Source organism: Acanthaster planci, linkage group LG09 (assembly GCF_054643075.1).
Source record: "Acanthaster planci isolate LZ-2023a linkage group LG09, COTS_SCS, whole genome shotgun sequence".
Classification (NCBI taxonomy): Eukaryota; Metazoa; Echinodermata; class Asteroidea; order Valvatida; family Acanthasteridae; genus Acanthaster; species Acanthaster planci.
Genome location: NC_141785.1, coordinates 19,982,595 through 20,001,411, shown reverse-complemented (window position 1 = coordinate 20,001,411; position 18,817 = coordinate 19,982,595). Strand labels below are relative to the sequence as shown.

At 41.6% G+C, this 18,817-nt stretch overlaps 2 protein-coding genes across 2 annotated transcripts in view; both read right to left on the bottom strand.

Annotated features, from left to right (window-relative positions):
* Positions 1 to 45: 45 nt before the first annotated feature.
* Positions 46 to 9,628, bottom strand: LOC110985463 (uncharacterized). Its single transcript, XM_022246501.2, has 6 exons — positions 9,259 to 9,628; positions 6,546 to 6,576; positions 5,412 to 6,239; positions 4,680 to 5,238; positions 2,364 to 3,920; positions 46 to 2,012 (listed from the first exon to the last, which is right to left on the bottom strand). The coding sequence occupies exons 1-6, from the start codon at positions 9,574 to 9,576 to the stop codon at positions 1,220 to 1,222; spliced, it is 4,086 nt and encodes a 1,361-aa protein (XP_022102193.2). The 5' UTR covers positions 9,577 to 9,628; the 3' UTR covers positions 46 to 1,219.
* Positions 9,629 to 10,031: 403 nt separating this feature from the next.
* Positions 10,032 to 18,817, bottom strand: part of lztr1 (leucine zipper like transcription regulator 1) — a 47,599-nt gene continuing 38,813 nt past the window's right edge. Inside the window, exons 12-21 of the mRNA XM_087140994.1 lie at positions 16,804 to 16,896; positions 16,325 to 16,426; positions 15,840 to 16,026; positions 15,655 to 15,719; positions 15,341 to 15,457; positions 14,755 to 14,923; positions 13,893 to 14,074; positions 12,986 to 13,083; positions 12,202 to 12,388; positions 10,032 to 11,723 (exon numbers count right to left, since the gene is read on the bottom strand). Of these exons, the coding sequence (XP_086997120.1) occupies positions 11,553 to 11,723; positions 12,202 to 12,388; positions 12,986 to 13,083; positions 13,893 to 14,074; positions 14,755 to 14,923; positions 15,341 to 15,457; positions 15,655 to 15,719; positions 15,840 to 16,026; positions 16,325 to 16,426; positions 16,804 to 16,896 (1,371 nt within the window). The 3' untranslated portion in view covers positions 10,032 to 11,552. The remainder of the gene's footprint in view (positions 11,724 to 12,201; positions 12,389 to 12,985; positions 13,084 to 13,892; positions 14,075 to 14,754; positions 14,924 to 15,340; positions 15,458 to 15,654; positions 15,720 to 15,839; positions 16,027 to 16,324; positions 16,427 to 16,803; positions 16,897 to 18,817) is intronic.

The window sequence follows — 18,817 nt, the reverse complement described above, 5'->3', positions numbered from 1 at the left end:
TGTTTCAAAAGGGAAGGGTAACAAAACAGCACTGTTCACAGAACGTAGCATGTCCTGGTGTCCTTCATGTTACCTTTATTTAAATTGACCTTTTTGTTCAGATTCAGACCTCGAGATTCACATTGCTGGACAGTAAGATGTTTCTCTGAAAAAGAGAACGGTTAAACTGAGGAAGTCAACAAAAATGGAGACATTGTTACATGTCTTTGTTAATGTGTTAATACATCCTTCTTTTCGCTCAATTTGTTTTATTGATAAAGTAAGAAACCAGAATTGTACGAGGTTTAGGTGATGCTGAAATAAAACAAAAACAACACAAAAACATCCCCCAAATGAAACGGAGAGCACGTCAAAATGTCTAGAGAGTCAAAACCTTCCAAGGCTTATCAACATCCGACTCCACAGTTAATCGCCACACTGGACAATGGTGACAGTCTCGTTCAGAGAAAGCAATGGGTCTCTACACGGCCAAGTCAAACAGTGGAGTCAAAAACACTCTGTCGTTCTGCTTAAATCGCTCGGTAAAACATGCCGAGTCCACGGAAAACTAGTTTGGATACTGAACAAATCAAAGGTTTTCATTTATCACTGGATCATTACACCACAGAGTCTAGCTGAACGTTTTGAACCTACGATTTACTTAAAGCCACTGGTAAAGCTATCAAAACCAAAAGGATGACTATTCCAGTGAAAATATGAAACTAAAAATATGTCTTTGATAACCTGAAGAAGGCCGTCTATCCTAACTGTGGAAATGAAACATCATGAGACGTCAAGGAAGAAGCACTTTTCATTGTGGGCTCTCGAAACTCTGTTTCAGGTTGTAAAATAAGAAGCACTGGCACTATGAAAAGACAGAACCCTGGAGTAGACAAAAACTTTGATTCAATTCTGTAATGAAACGGTTTCGGTATCAGACCTTGGACTGCCAAGCAGTCATAAATGGATAAGCCAGACCAAATTACAAACTCAAGCGCCACCCAATGGACCCTTGAACCATGGAAGTTCAACCTTTTGGTAGTGGAAAGAATCTGAGAGGAATAGGTATGAAAACAATTACATAATAGAAAATAAATTAATGTCAATTAAATTTTGTCCTTGCCGAATACTGGTACATGTAATTGAAAACAGGTAGTAAACAGGTAGTAAAGTTAAATTAATTTATAATTTTGGTTATACACACACACGCAGTGTTGGTCATAATAAGTAGACAAATTTCTTAATTTATGGAAAAAAGTGCATCAGTTATCATTCTCTCAATTGTTTTGAAGGCATCATTAGCGCAGCCCCTCTCAACAAGTTCCTGAAAGTGCTCATGCGTCACCTTGCCACTTGTCAGCATGAACATCAAGCAGGCGTTGGTAAGCTTGGAGCAGTTGTGCTTCAAGCCAAACTGGAAATGGCTTACTACAGAGGCAGCACTGATGTGGGAGTCCACGATGATGTCACACAACCTATTCTGAACTGGCCAGAGAAGAAACCGACCCGAGCAAGCAATCGCCTCCAAGACCACTTTGTCCCCACTGGCTGTGACTTTGTTCATGTGGCAGCACTGCAGGTGGAGACATCCGTACAAGGAATGCAAGATCAAAGTCAGGGCTTCTTTGGAAATCTCTTTAAGGGGTACCTCGCTCTGACCAGATTCCAAGTAAGGACCTTCAAGGAGACAGGTGAAGTATTCTGAACTCTTGGTGAGGATACTCCTATGTGCTTGGACTGCTTCTTCCTGATCTACCAGCAATTTGGTGTCTGCCTGCTGTTCTACTGCATCATAGCAACAACCTTGCTCTTGCGACTGAACCTCTTTGACAGTTCTGATATTACTTCTATCATCAGTTTTTGGAATGGTTTCTGTCTCATCTGGATTCAAGAATAAGGCAGTAGAGAGGTCAAATAGGCATTGTACAGCCTTGTTGAACGTATCTGGCATGATGGTATCTTTGCGAAGAAAATCAAGGAGAATTTGAAGGCCTTTGTGCTTGATAAGAAGTCTTCTCTTGAGGCTGTTTGTCCTAAACACAAAAGGAAAAAAGAGTGCACTTGTTAAAGTTTAAGAACACCAGTAAAGGTGCGTTGAGAGGTAATTCACTTCTACAACAGTGTACTGCGTTCATCCTGTCCACGCATAACTGTCCTTTCTTACACCCCTTAAGAAACTAGACAGCAAGGGGTCTACTGAGTTCAGAATCAAAGACCTGAAACCTATACATTCTGAATCTGCTATTTGAAACATTTTCAGCACCTCTGTACTCATCTCTCCTTCCAGGAATACATTTTTTCTTTTTTAGAAGGTTTCTTAAATTCCATCTGGGTTCCTTTCTGTTCTTACAAAGACAAGCATGAGTATGATTTGCTATACTTACTGACATATATAAGGTATAGCTAGGACGCAGGCCATCTTTCCCTTGAAAGAATTGGACATGAGGAGACGGAGCATGGTGCCTTGCCTGAACTGGCAAGTTGATACCATAAGGGGATACAGGGGTGATGCTGTGTCTCCCCACAGTTGGGACTGTTCCGATTCCACAGTATCCAAACTGCAAACTGAAGTTGTGTCTGATGCTGAGTCATCAAGGAAATCTGAGACTACATCAGAATCGAAACTTTCCTTTCTCCTCGGCCAGATTTTCCTGGACGGTGCTACTTCTGTGGATGTGGTCTTAGGCTCAGACACTGAAGAGTGGCTTGTTTCCAGCTTGATCTTTCTTGGATCTCTCATCTCTTGTGAGCTGCCACCTGAAGTCTTGATTTCACCATGGGCAGCTCTGCTCTGCATGCTCCTTAAGTCATTTGTGCTTTGACTTCTCTTGACTGTGGAGTTTACCTTATTGGTTTCCATGGCAGTGGCCAGCTTCTTGCTCTCTCTTTCAATCATCTTCCTAGCAATGAGCATAGGGATATGCTCCATGATGAGTTGCTCGAAACAAAGCCTGTTCCTCAAGATCCTGTGTAGGGTCCGCTGGCTCTTAGACTGCAGGTAGGCTGAGCTTGGCTGGTAGTCAAGCAAGACAGAAACCACTGACTCCCTAGCCATGTGCGTGCTTGGATCATCCATGTGGGAATATCGGGAAAGTAATGTCACAGCAGCATACTCTCTCCTCCTAAGTTTCCCCTCCTCTTTTGCTCGGCGAATCTCCATGTCTCTTTCAAATTTGTCCACAAGGATCTTTTCCTTTGGTTCTTTTGACCCCATGAAAGAGAGCATGTTTGTGTCTGACTCTGGATCATCCATGCTTGGAGCATCTGCAGTCTGACGGTGAACCGAAGTGGTCTTATTTCTCCCAGTTCTCATCCTTAAGCTCTTGGAGTGAGGCTCCCTGAAAGTGCCAGCTTCCTGACCGTATTCAGCAGTGTTTATGGAAGTCACATGTTCGTCTAGTCTCTTAGCAAACCCTGTCATTAGAATATCTCCTTTGTCCATAAGTTGGCTATCAGTGGCACATCCTACTTTTGAAATCTTTGCCTTCTCATCAAGAGTGAGATTACAAACGGCTTGCAAAGTCGACCCTTGTGAGAGGGAGTCAGTTAAAGTCTGTTGATGACTCTTTATTAAGCTTTTGTGGACTGGGGCTTCCTCAGACATTGATGCTATTGATGCAGTGCTGCCTTGAACATCTTTTGAGCTAGCACCAACAGACTCCAAGTGGCCAAATGCTGTAGGGGTTTCGTCTGGGGGGACTATCTCTAATGTGGAGGGTTTGCTCGACAAAGTCTGTGAGAGGCTCTCAGAGACTGGTGACTCATTTTCTTGAAGTGGTTGTGGAAAGAGGTGATCACTCTGGTCTGGTGAGGGCTGGGGCTCCCATTGAGGGGAACGTTGAGGTGACCACTGGGGAGCTTGATGGTGTGAGTACTCGGGTGAGTGTTGTGGTGACCACTGAGGAGACCATTGGGGGGATGACATTGGTGAGAAATCGTATCTGTGGTATAAAGAACAATAAAACTTATGCAGTTATAACATCATGATTACAACACTCTGGGCACTGCATATCAACCCGATCCGACTACCCACCACTACTTACAAGTGAGGCCTGCGCAGCAAAATAGTCATGCTCTAACTGTGATGGTAATATATTACCGTATGATGCAATACACTAGGCAGTGAGAGTTGTTCGAGCCTTCTGCTTGCAAACTTTCGTGATGCTGACTAGCCTCACTTATAAGTTTGCCTACTGTATTGCATCATATGAGAATATATTGCAGGCTATTTTGCTGCGCAGGCCTCTTTTATAAGTAACTGTGGGTAGTCGGATCGGGTGGCATATTGGCAACACATGGGACATGTACTTACACTTATGCTTTTGCCCAGTACAAAATTAAGATATATCAAAAATATTTTAGTTGTAAATTTATTACTTGGATTTGTTGAGAATTTATGTGTAGGTGCAGTCAATAATGTGTTTTTTTGGTGAGCACCGTCTGTTGGAGAAAACAACACAGCCATCAACCAAAATGCCAAATTACACCCACACTAGGCCCGCAATTGGTCAATCTGCCTCTTAACAGTGCAATCGGTAAAATTTGTGGCATGATATGTACATCAGTTAATTACTTTTCTTTCTAATTCATTGTTGTGAAAGACTGTTTTGAAAAAAGGGAAGCAAAATCCAAGGCTTTGTACAGGATTGACCGATAGCACAATGCGATCAACATCTACAGGCAAATTCCATCATTAATACCTAAGTGGGCTGAGGGACCGTGGAGAAGAAAAACTTGAGAAGCTTCGAGGAGATAGCCCCTGGCCCATTTGCTCACGATGCTGTAAGAACCACTCCCAGTCCACACTTGGAGGTGAGTAAGGGGTCGCTTCTGGATTGATGTAGGACTGATAGTTGGTGGCAGAAGATTCAGGAGACATTCCTGAAGCACTTGAAGAAGGTAGAGAAGATGAGGTGTCTTCATCCTCCATCATCTCTGTGGCTTGAATTGTGACAGACATTGCTGTGGAAGAGAGTCCCATCCTGGATTGGGCATCATCTTGTGGCTTTGCTGGAGCCAACAAGCAGGTCTTTTTGGCTTTTGGTCCTGGCAGTGGTGTGTCCTTCGAAGAACAAGCTTGCATGCCGATGAACGATTTAACATTGCAGACTTGTTTCTTGTCAGGACCTTCACTGAAGGATCTTGCCCTTTTCCTTGAAGTACTGGGGAATGCCCCCGTCACTGTGACATCATCTGTACACCTGCTGGATGACATCGATGAATCAAACTCTGACTCTGTCAAATCATCTCTACCACTTCCTGTAAATGCAAAACATTCCACTGAGTACGATGACACCATTTCCAGCAATATACTCACACTTATTATTTTACATAAATATTTCGTAACCTTTAATCTTTGTTTCAGATTTGGTGATGAAAAGACAAATGGGTTTCAGGAGAATACAATGTAGTATAATTTACTGTAGACTTACTGGCTGATGTCATTACTTCTTGTCTAAGCTGGGATACAAGAACCTGGATGAACCCACATGCAGCCAGGTAGTTCAGACTTTGCTCATCGTAGTAGAAATCCATCAGGGCAACCAGAATTGTCTCATGAAGTCTCACACAGTCTTCGCTGGAGCTCTTCAGGATGTTCAGGAGTACCTGTAGACCTTCCAGATTCCTGAGTCGGACTCTGTTGACGGCCTCCCGACAGCAGAAGCAGAGACAGTGGATGTATGTAGCCCAGCCGGGGAATGTGGTGGCCTTGCCACGTTCTATGAAGACCTCAACCCCACCTGCCTTACCAGCAGCGACCCTGACCCCTTCAGATACCATCAAATTCAGTAACGCCACCAGGGCATGATCCTGGATAGATGGCTTGGAGTGAGACAGAAGCCTGACTAAAACTTCAACCCTGTTGTCTTCAACAGCTTGCCTGCCGACCTCCTGATAGGATCTAAGGGCTTCGGTGCTTTGTCCCGATCCCAGGTGGTTGGTTAATTCTGCAGCTGTTTGAGCAGCAGAACCAATGAGTTTGATGTCATCTGAATCTAGGCAATTAAGTACAGCCGATAATCCCTCAGACTGTAGGATCTTCCAAGCATGCTGATTGGTGTCTGCAAGTATCCTTATCAAACGAAGGATGCTTTGTCGACAACTGGAATCAGGCGTTTCCTTCAGCAGTCTGATAAGTTGGGGGATGATGTCTTTATGATGAATATCAGCACATAGTTTAGGGACTTCTGCTAGGTTAGCAAGAGCCCTAGATGCTCTATTGATGATACTGACTGATGTGTGTGCTTTCAACACTTCAACTGAAAGATAAAATATTCAATAATGTAATTCATTGTTGGGGGAAACATTATTTAAAATGTTCAGAAATGCCTTTCCCAGGTTGATTTTTATTTTCATTTCACTGCAAAGTGGTAATTCTTTCATCTACAAAAAGGTGAATACAGACATAATAGCAATCTGTGCATCAATTGCTCTTCAATAATATGACCATCTCTTTTAATGGATTCAGTTGAATAACAAGTGGGTTCTCCTTAATAATTGTCCAGCAAAGTCAAAAATGCACATCAAATAAAGGTATAAATGCAGCCAGTGGCATTTTGTCTTACCTATTGCTGGTATTCCTTCAAGCTCATGGACCTTGAGAAGGGAAAAAACAGGACAGAAATTAAACACAATTAATGTCATTTGTTTTTGAGTTTGCGGGCTGAGTTGAGTTCTAATTAAAAAATGATCAAATGTAGCAATCAAAATGGTTGCAGATGAATGTAAATGTTTTTTTTTGAGGAGGAGGAGGAGGAGGAGAGGTGTTGATAAAATTTACCCAGGTTGAATATTGGACTAAGTCTATGTCAAAAATGATCAACAATAAATGGTTCCATGAATGGGAAGTGGGTGGAGATAGAAGCCTAAAGTTGGGATTCTCAATATTATAAAACAAAGGACCAAACCAACCTGAGTAGAGTTTATGGACCTTAACCCAATCTGACCTGATTTGCACTCACTCAAGCCAAGATATAGGTCCTGACTCAAACTGATCTAAGTTATCTGACCCATCTGATGAGACATGACCTGACCTGCCAACCAACTGACATGTTTCTACTGGTGCTGTGAATTTGCCCCATGTGACAGAACTGAATCTACATAATTTGGAGTGAATTTGGTCAAATTTGAAGCAACTACAGCAGAACCACCCTGGTCCTCTGTTACTTCATGTCTGGGGGACTTACGCCCTCTCTTCAGAGCAAATACCGGTACCAACTCCTACTTTCCACACACACATTGATGCCCTGAGGAGACAAGATCACTCGGAAAGTGATAATGCCCATCACTGTAGTAGAGAGGCAATTTTTTATCCTCATTGTAAGTTAATTATCTTGATAAACAAGGAAAATAAATGTGAAAGCAGTCAGCATTTGTGCTGAACATACCAATTGTCCATTTCATTATTTCTAATAAGTCTGACACAGGAAAGGGATATTTTGACACCAGTTAACTGTACACATCTGTAGAAATGGTGAGGCTTCAGTACTCAGTCAGAATTCAACATAACCTCTTATTCCCAGAGAGCAGTACATGTTCGATTACCATATGTAGATAATTGTATTCGTGTAACCAGCGAGCCTAGCAGCTTAAATAAGAGGGATTAAAATCTTCTAAAACAGAAGTAACAACTGTGGGGTGAGTTTTACAAACCAAATATTAAGGCCTAGGCCCAATTAAATTCTCAAAAAATGCATGCAGAGTTTAAAGTTTTTGGAAAGAATTATAATTATAAGGATACAGTTGTTTTCCATTTTCAGTGAGCTGTTGAACCATGGCACATTGTACCTGCTAAAAGAAAATTGATGAGGTACTGTACACGTCTTTCTTGAAGTTCCTGCAATTTCTGACTGTTAGATGCCCGTTTTTCTTCAGTGTTTTACCAGCGGCAAGAGTTACATAATCTGAATGATAATTGTGAACATATTACAAAAGCCCTTCTTTGTTGGCCTTATGTCTGAGAAAGACCTTTTTAACTGGCAGCCTCTTTTTCTTTAATAGTTTTCAGGTTGATATCAATAACAACAATGTCATGATCGGAAATTCCGTCAACAACTTCAATTTCAGCAATGCTTCTGAAGTTGTTCATAAACACTAAATCAAGAATATTGTGAGTATTCCTTTGTGACCTAGTAGATTTTCTAACACACTGGGTCAGACCAAATTCTGTAGATATGTCAAGTAACTTGTCTCCTATCATCTTGCTGTATCCTAGCCCACTGGAAACTGTTCCATCATTCCAGTTTATGTTAGGAATATTAAAGTCTCCCATGACATAAACTGAGTTGGAGTTCAGTTTCGTCTTCGTGGTGGCAACAAATTTCCTGAGCTCATTTAACTGGAGACCCTTTTGGTCATTTGGCAGCCTATAATAGGTTCCAATCTGGATAGATTTGTTACGTGGACCCTTGATTTCAGTCCAGATAATTTCACAATTGCCCATAGCATTTTCGAATTCACTGGAGACTAAATGTTAATGGATGGCCTGGAAGACACCGCCGCCAGTTGTCTCCATAGGTCTAGGATGACAGTGTAATTGGCACATATGCGAGGAACTCATTTGCCAGCGCTTGACTTAAGCTGTTGTGATGAGACAGCCAACAGCCTTGCCGGTACAAGAATGGAATATGTAAGGCTGCTTCTCTTCACTAATTTAAGTGCAATCACATGTTGTAATTCGTCAGGGGTAGGAGAATATACAAGAGACAACCTGTACCCCAGAGGCATCTGATTTAGACGCAAATCACCAATGTCATCATCAAATATTTTCCTCATGTTGGTGATGAGGATTGATCGGTTACAAGTTTGTAACAGATAACACAATATGTACATCAGAAGAGGCCAATGTAGGTTAATGCAAGGCCTTGGACTCCTGCTTTTAGTTTTGATTAAGTGATGAACATGACGGACGGATTGATGATTCAAAGCAGTCATAGTCGTAGTATGCGTTTAGGTGGGTAAACAAGACTGGTAAAATCAGCATAAATGCAGTGACCATAAATCCAGCATGTAGGAGATTCAACAATAAAACAAGAAATAAAGTGATAAAACTCAGGATGTCCGCATAGCCCCACTAGTGTGGCACGGACTCTCACTCCCGATCCATCCCTAAGGATGGATCGGGAGTGAGAGTCCGTGCCACACTAGTGGGGCTAGATGTCCGCACTGCCCCATGGAAAATTCATTTCCCCAATGATAGGCCTACTTCATTTTGTAATGTTTATGGTACCACCTCTTAAAGAAGGGCATTAGGATATTGATTTGTCCAGTGAAACCTACCCGTATCTTCGACTCCTGTTCTCTACAACATGTGGCCAATACACTCAGGGCAAGGTCCGTTAGTTTCTCATTCCTGTCGATGTCACATCTGTCCGACTTGACCACCTGCACGATTTCTTCCAAACCACCCAACCTCCGGAACTCGTCAACAACCTCCAGTCCTCTATTTTTACGAACTAGGCCCTGAATCATCTGTAATCCATCCTCCAAATTACTAGAGGATCCAGTGCGGAGCTTCTGCACAATGTCTCTCAAAGAAGGTGGAGCTCGGCGTGATCCGCGTCCGCTGACATGACTGGTGTCACTGGAGGCCGCCATGTTGTGTTCAGGGATTTAATTTTTGTCTCGCATGATTGGTGGCGCTGTTTCTAAACACCGTGAAGTCGCTAGCTGGACGCGCAGACAGCAGATATTTTCGGTGAATTTTAGTGAGAGAGATGTGCGAATTTCTGTTTATTCCAGTTTGTCGTGGTGTCCTGAGTTCTTTGCTCCCAAAACATGTCAATAATGCTGCCTTTATGTTTATGTCAAATGTTCCTCTCCATACCCAAACTGGTCTTTTACATGCAGGGGGGGGACAACTCGGTTTCTTAACTGCAGATATTGACATGGTTTTCATCAATAGCTCTAAAAAGCAATTCAGCGAGGGTACGTACAATGGTCAAATTACACATCATTATTGACGTCACCATTATCAGTATCACTGCCTCAGTTACGAACTCACCAATCAAGTTATCACTATCAGTCAACAACTCCAGACGGACACTAACAAATAGGAATCATTTCATTCTTTGGATACTTTATTCATCATGCCTACATTTGGAACAGTTAATGACACTGTGAGACAGTTTTTTATTACAAAGTCCCTTAAAAAGAAGATACATTTTTTTTACCTTGGGCTGAAGAGAGATAAGTTCATATAAGCTGCTTCAATGCATTTGATTTCCAGAGGGGAATATGCTATCAAATACAAAAATACTTTTTACATTTGACAAATTTACAAAATTTGTCAAGTCCTTTATACAATATTAAAAATAAATGGTGTTACGTAACAGATGGTTAAAACCGTTTGCATGACAAAATTGTTTTGCACACCAAATTGTTTTGCACACAAATGTGCATGTTTATATTTAAGGATAAAATACCAAATTGAAGATCTCATAATCTGCAATGCTTCAAATGAGAATGCTATGTTTTCTGCAGCAATAAGTAGTGCGTTCAACTGGTTCACATCTCTGCTCTGAAGCGAAAGTATTTTTAACATAAGCTGATACAACAGCTCGGCACCATAATGCCAGCATTTGTGACTCTTTACAACTTTTGTCAAAGACTGACCTCTCACGTGGACAATCCGCAATCCTTTGATAGAATAAACATTTTGAAAAGAATGAGAGAGACTTGACGTTCCTATTCACTGCTTCGTTAAGTTGGACCCAATCGTCAACAAATAGCAACTGAAAGTTGAGTCAGTTCCACCAACATGCAATGAAGATTGCGGTGTAAACACATAGCACCAATGGCTCAAATGCTTGTATATCTTAAAGACAACACAAAGACACCATGCGAATTTACTTCTGTAGACTGTAACAAAAGGTAGGTATTCATTCTACGTATTACTGTACAAATACAGATATTCGCTATTGACAAATATACAGAATACGTCCAGAAAATGCAGAAGACAGCAAGACAGACAGAAAGTGAGCATGATGGAAGCAACAACTGTACAGTTCATGTACACAGAAGAACCCGGATGGCCTTTGACAATGACAGTGTTGCCCAGGGCCGAAGGAAGGGTGACGACTCACATTGCTCCTTCTTGCCCACAAAATGTTGTCATCAATTGTTCAATGTATTAGGAGATAGAAGTGATCACAGTCTTTCTTTGAGGGCAGTTACAAGTATCTGGCCATGCTCCTGCACCGTCTTGGTTTCGTGAGTGATTCAGGAGGAGGAAACCAACCTCCAACAAACAAAAAAATACCTCTTGCAGTGCTCTTTTCTGTGACCCTCGCAGAGCTATTCAACCTACAGAAATCTGATTACAAACTCACTGGTATCCTGCTCTGTCATCCACAAGTTTTTAAGTATATATTTAGCTGGTGCACACAAAAATGCTTTCGTGGGCTTTGTTCTTCATCTGCTTGTTGCTTAAGGTTGACATCACTGGTACCCTTGTCTACAGCCTACCAGTTATCAGGTCCGTATTGGTCAGGTGAACCCACCCATGCTGTGTGCGTTGGTTTTTTGATGGCTTGTAGCTTCAGGTTGACATCACTGGTACCCTTGTCTACCGCCTACCAGTTATCAGGTCCGAATTTGTCAGGTGAACCCGCCCATGCTGCGTGCATTGGTTCTTCGATGGCTTGTTGTTTCAGGTTGACTTTCTGAAGCCGTGCTGCCAAAGCTATGATGATTTCCAACAGAAGTCCATGGCTGAGATTCTTCATTTTCGGATTTTCTGCCACCTTGATAACAGAATTGAAAATTTCAGACAGAAAACTTTGATGAAAACCTTCATCGTTCACTTGAAGGAATCTAAAAGTTTAGCAATGGTAATGACAGAAAAATGGTATTGGCTTCAGCAAAATGAGTCTTTAGAACAGTTTTGTTTTGCATATCACTTTTCACATGCTTTACGAAGAACACACAACTTTTACTTTGACATTGAACTTTAAAATCTCAAAAATATGGACATATGGGTAAGCACATTGACAGTTCTCATAAATTTAAACAATGCAAGCTTTGCATGAAGGCCTTTCTCTAACTCAAAGCAGGGCTTGGTAAAGCAAAGCCTAACAAACCACTGTGCTTTGATGAAATTCTAACTGTGGTCGGACTGGGTCAAGCTTTGAATTCGTATAACTTCCATGAGGAGAATGAAAAGTTTAATTTCCTGTTTGAACAGGGTTGGTGATGCTGGTCAGATATCCCTTTTCCTCATACCTTGGTGAAGTTCCTGACAATGATCTTGAGGGCGTGATCCTTCATGTCTTTAGCGCCGACCCGGTCGGCCGCGTCTAGTATCTGCACCACGTTCTGCACAGAGATGTTTATCTCCAGGTTCTCCTTGCAGAATGCCTGCAGGCGGTTATTGTAGAAACTGTAATAGTCTGGCGCCGAGAACAGATATCTGAAAAAAAATGCATTAAGGAGCAACAACGTGGCTTGTATTTAAATGAAAACACAGCCAGTGACAGCAACATTCCGCGATTCAAAAACTACCTCCTGGATAAAATACTTTCCAACAGACCCAGCTGGGCTTATGTCTGAAAGAGGTAGAGCCAGCTGTACTGCTGTCTAAAGTAAAATAATTTAATAATAATAATAAAATGATAAACTTTTGACCCCTTCAAGACCATCACAGATACAGCTGAACTTACAAGGAGAACAGCAGTATAAGAAACTTCACATTTCAACCTTTTGCACCTTCTCGCCTTTGATGAGGGTCATTCATCTTTTACCATCACTTTTATGACCAAGTGCAGAAAAAAAAGATAAGGGAAAATTGTCATTTTCCATTGATTTTTAAAAAGCATGCGCAGGCTTTTACCCCTGGGTCACAGTCTTCAATCAAGCTTAGGACATGAAATAAAAAAACACAGTTCCACGACAAGAGAAAGTGACAACGGCATAACGGCAGCCTGAAATGATCCAAGAACTCAAACGCCAGGCATTGATAAAGAGGGAAGTGTGGTAAGGTAGATTAAAAGTAGGATGTAAAGGATACAGTGAGTCTTCTGGCGGCATGGAGACGGCTCCATAGTAGATGTACTGAAGTAGAGATTCAAAGGCTTGTCTGGATGGGATCATCTCGCCGATGCTCACCTACAGAGGCAGACAAAAAATGCCCAGAATTTCAAAGTTCAAGTTTGACGCCGGGTATGTGTCTAGTTCCCTTTAGGGAATCTGCAGGGGATCCTTTTCAGAAGGCCATGAAATGGTTTTAACATCAAAACAAATTTTAAACAAATGTATCTATTTAGAGCTTTAAGAAACTGAGGAGACGACGTCTTTTGAGGAAAATTCTGAAAATTTGTAGAGGACACAAAGGTGTAACATAGTGCTATTATGATTCATTTAATTCTTTTCCCTGAGCCCTTTTAAATACTGCTTTATACTTTACAAAATGTGGTTAACCTCTTGCAGTTTGGCAACGTAAATTACTCTGTTAACTAGATCGACACAATTGATGACTAACAGTCCTGTCGAATTAGATACGCTGATTATACGGATTAATTACTTTGCTAATTGTTTAGTTTATTAAATATAATGGTGAATTATTGTATCTTCTATTGGTAATTTAATTCCTTCCAACTTTTTGTTTGTTTCTAACTCATGTGTTAGTAGATTTACAATTCGTATTCACACTTCATGTAAATGGTTTTTTTTCGCCTTGCTTTAGAATCTTTCCAAATTGTTATTCATTTTCAATCTTGTGTCCTTGATATAAACGACCTAGGCTTTCAACGTGCTCGTCTTTGTGAATGCTTAAATAAAGACATAAATGACGACCAAAAAACACTTCCAACTGGTCTGTTTTACAAACAAAAGCAGTGAACAATCTTCACTTCAGAAATACACATGACCAAATAATAACGTGCTACAAACACTTGCTAAGGGGGGGGTTGACTTACGTTGACAGAGCGATCCTCAGGCATGAAGGAGCGGAACATGGCCTCAAAGAAACTACTCCTGGCAGCCAGCACGGCCTTGTGAGCAGGTATGGCCGTGCCGTCCAGCATCAGGGTGATGTCTGCATACTCCTGGCCAAGTTTGCCCTTCAAGAAAGTTTCCATGTCTTGCTCTAGACATTCATCTGCAATGCAAAGACAAAGTCCCGGGCTAAAAAAAAACAACTCCAAGTATAAACATATGTCTACATAAACTTGTAATTAAAGGACTAAATATTCAGATTACTAAATCTCAGGGTACCCCTTATGGTTTATTCAAATGAAGTACAATACATATTGTACTTCATATATCTTTATAAAAAGATCTATATCTTTTTAAATGTGCGGTTTTCGTGCGGGCACTAAATGTCCAATCGAAACCCCCATACTTTCCTCTCCCAATTCAGGGGGGGGTCTCCTACTCAGAGAGAACAAGTAGTAATAATTTCAAAAAGAAAAAGTGTTCTGGCTTCAAAGTGAACTCTGAAGAGCACTTGAAAAACTGGCCAGGAGTTGGAGAAAATTTGACACACAAGGCTGGCTTGTGCCTGTGTATATGTGCTCTGAGTGCAAGGGCGCCCTCAATGGCAAACAAGCGACTGGCTTGTGAGAAGTTTTCAATCAGGCTCATGCATGGGCTAGGTGTACAAGCAGAAACTGCAGATTCCAATAGAAACTAATCGTGTGCCCTCAGAATGTCTCGTGCCAAATGTGCATGAACCTGTGCACGCAGGTACTGAGTTCCTACCAAAGGACCATTGATGCGATTTAAAAGCACGCCCTCTCTAGTTTCCGGTTAGAGTGGTACCCCCCCCAACACACTCACATGACCTGTTGAAGTCTGGCATCTTTTCATGTTGGTAGGGTCTCCCTGATGCCAATTGTCGCCTCCTGACTACCTCCACCATCAACGGTTGGCTCAAACCTTCAAACTCCTTGCTCATGACAATGGCGCTGTAATTACTCTCCTTAACCACAAAGTTCATGCAGAATTCCTGGGAAGTAAAGAAGCAAAGAAACATTTATCATAACACGTACTTAGAAAGTGTTGATATTCACCAATAGGATACTTTGGGCAAAACCCAACTAACCCTGCCCATCAGGCACATCATTTCTTATGTAATGTTGACAATATTTATTGTATTTCAAATGAAGAATGATTCATTACGGTTTTTGAGTCCTTAAATGGCAGTCATTACAAGTGTCTTGCACTTGGATTTTTTTGTGCAAAGTGCTAAAACACAGCAAAACAGAACTGCCTAAATCTTTACCAAATCTACAACTTTCAGATCAAATCCCAGAAAAATCTTGAGAAATAACACTACGGTTGGTTCCAGAATCAAGACGTCAGGCAACAGGATAACACAAATAAAACCATGACGTTGCATCAGTTTTGCGGTCGTCTGTCTCACCTTGATCAAATCGAGTTTGAGTTTGCTAGCGCACTGCAGTACCTGAAGTACATTGGAGTTGGTGATAGACACCCAGAGATAATGAACACACATATGCTCTAAACGGCTGATGGAAAACTGCAAAAAGGGGAAAAGGGAAACATCAAGGATAAAGATGGAAACTAAACCTTACTCATCAATTACTGAGACTAGTAAAGCACACGGACATTGGTTGCTCAATATGACTTTCAGAATTTTCCATGAAAATTACAGCCGTTAATTTGAAAAAAAAAAAATACTAAAAACAAGCTTGAAATAAAAACGAAGTGCCTTACCTCCAGGGCCAGTTTATAGACATCCATAAGTAGGAGAAGGAATTCTGTCGTTTTATCGGCAGAATCTAAGAATTGATGGATGGAGAAGAATAATTAGATTTCAGATTGGAAAAACAAATCTGCAAAGCACAAGATGATAGACATAGTCCTGGGGGCTTACTAAGCCCAGTCTGAATCTTACTCACTCTGTATATCCTGGGTTCTGTGGTCGGCCTTGTCAGTGTAGAGAAACCACAGCAGGAGTTGAAAGGCTTCAGGTCGGGTGTTCTTGATGGTCACCTGGTACGGCTTCTTCCCATTCATGCCCTGGTGGATTTCCTCGTCCTTGTCTGTGGAGGGACTGTTACTCTCTGCCTCCGACTGGGAATCACTCTGCAAAAATGGACAATGATTTTGGTTTCTGAAAATTCTGAGAAGTAGGATTCGAACTGCTAACCGACCACAACAAGGTACTGGTGCTGTACTCTTAAGCCCTGTAATATGTGTTGTATGAAATGAGTGCACATTCAAAAATACCACCCAACTTTGAAGTCACAAAACACATCTGCCATGCAAAGTCTGCTTCGGCAAAAAAATTGAAAACACTTAATGGAACTTGTTGGGGACTGGGAAACTTGGGACCAAACCCAAACACCTAAGTTTACCCTATCCGACGGCAGGACCCACGTACCTGTTCTGCTAACTGTCGTTCCTTAGCCTGTGCTATCTTGTGTCGGAGGTAGCGGCATCGAGGTACGATAATAGCTGTGTGTCCTGGAACAACTGTACCTTTCTGTGAAATAAAGACAGAGGAAAACTCACAGTTACTCACAGTACTCACAGTACACAGCTGCAACATCCACTGATCTATTCCAATTTGAATACATCACTTCATGTCAGGCCTGAACACGCTCTTGTCAAATTGTTACAAAGTTGAGACACAGATTTCTTCACAGAAAATAATGCCATGCACACAGAAAACTGTTTTGAACTTTATCTCAGGGTTTCACCATTTTGAAATTAAACAGCTAGTGCACCAAAAGCAAGTGGCAGCACCCAGCTTTAGAGAGTTCAGATTGAACACGTTTTCAAAATATGAATTTCATATACCTTTTGAGTAGTTTTTATTCTCGAGCTGCAGACTGATATGACCTGCGGGCAAGATCTTACCTCGCCTACAAGGAACTCTACATCAGTGAATTGCTGACTGAGGAGAAGTCTACCGAAGTCATCCTTCAGGGTGCATCGTGGGTAGGATGCAAACTGGGGAAAAAAATCAAATAAAAGGATACATTTTAAGACCGTGCTGAGAGAGTGGCTACCAGGACAGAATACCACAAAGTTATGGTTGATTTACTGGTTGCTGGAGGCTCTGATCTTGTCTTGAAGCTTCTGCTTTCAAACAGGTCATCCGGGCTGAATGATATTTCCTAGAAATGAAATCAAACTCTGGGTCAGGTTTAGAGACGACGAGCAGGCAAAAAATACAGCCGAGGTTGTCTTCTGCTCCAGGAAGCTCTGAGGAGGTGTTTTTCACCTGGTGCGGCAAGATCGCGCTTTTGACCAGCACCGTTTTGGAAGTGTTGAGTCACAGGCCGTTCATGCAGGTAGACAAACTGGCTCTAATTAACATAAGATAGTGCCAGTTAGGCAGTGTAGGCCGGCTACAGGTGGCAGCATGCGTGTGGGAACAGGAAACACTGGCTGTCAGGGCAGGTGGATTTCTTCAAATTGGACCAGTTAGTGAAGGAGGAGTTAAAGGTGCGCATAGATTCAGGTTGGAACAAATAATACTTGGAAACTCAAAGTGTAGTTTGATTGGCTTGAATTTTGTGATTAGTTGCACTTATATCTGAGTAGAGTTATTATTGGAGAAAGTACCACTATGTTAGACACGATGGAATTTCAGGCTATATCATGGTGAAGGACACCAACAGGTGGAAAGGCTTGCGGTAGCACCATGCGAAGGAATATATCTCACTTGTGAGTACGTGTAGTTCTGAAAAGAACCGAGAGTACTTTTCAGAACCACACATACTCATAAGCGAGATATATTCCTTCGCATGATGCTACTGCAAGCCTTTCCACTTGTTTATGTTAGACACATCGTTTTAATTAAAACCAGGAAAACTAGTCTATCTGGGGAAGTCTTTAACTGAGGCAAAGGATATGACAATGTACGGCCAAAACAAACAGAAATGTTGTCAGACACTGATGCCTCATACTCCAGGGGACTGTGCTCCAGAAATCACCAAAACTTCAAGCTTCGTTAAAAACTACTGACATCAAAATGGGCACTTTCAGGAGGATACAAGTTGATTCTGGACAAGACGCTTGCAGAGTTAGACACAAAAACATGTTTTTTCATCTTGATTTTGACGAGTCACAGATATGATATGACAGCGTTGACTGACTTGCACTTTGAGAGATTGAAGTGTTGTTTCTTGCAGACATCATCCCAGTCCCAGGCATCACAAGTTACTTATTACTGGCACATTAAAAAGCAAACCTTCTCATCAGAGCCAACATAACTTTCTAACAGAAATACAACATAGCAGAAATTTCTTGAGCACTGAACCTACACTAGTGACAGGACTAGAACTCAAAGTGGTAAAAACGGAAAAAGGAATTGACAAAACTCAACAGAATTGTAATTGTCAAGAATCCAATCCAAAAGATTCCACTCTTAAAGCGGTGAAACGCCTCAGAGATACTGAACCCTCCCTGGCTTAGTTATTCTATGCATCTTGTTAAGATGGTCAATATTTATTATGATGAGCAAAACCATAAGCACATCAAGTTCCCTTGGTCTCAATGAGTAACTTCCGAATATGACCCTTGGGATGACCGCCAAATCCCCCCCCCATTCCCTTCTAAAGACCCCCTCACCCTGTGGACTGACCACAAATCCTGTGACATCCTTCATTTCTCTCCTGTTTTTTTTCTAAGACGGAAATTCAGTATCAGTTGTCACTGAGACAATGAATGCTATCTAACAGACAGTGTCACTAGCTATGCTTTGAGGGGACTTGAAGGGCACCACATGGGGTGACATCATCTGTCCAATGACAGATGACACCACCAAGGGGAGTGATCTAGCGAGCGTGGAGAGACTAGGGAACAGGAAAGAAGTTTGGTGGTTTCAGAGGAGGAAATGTGCTGCTTCCTTCACAGCAGCAGTTCT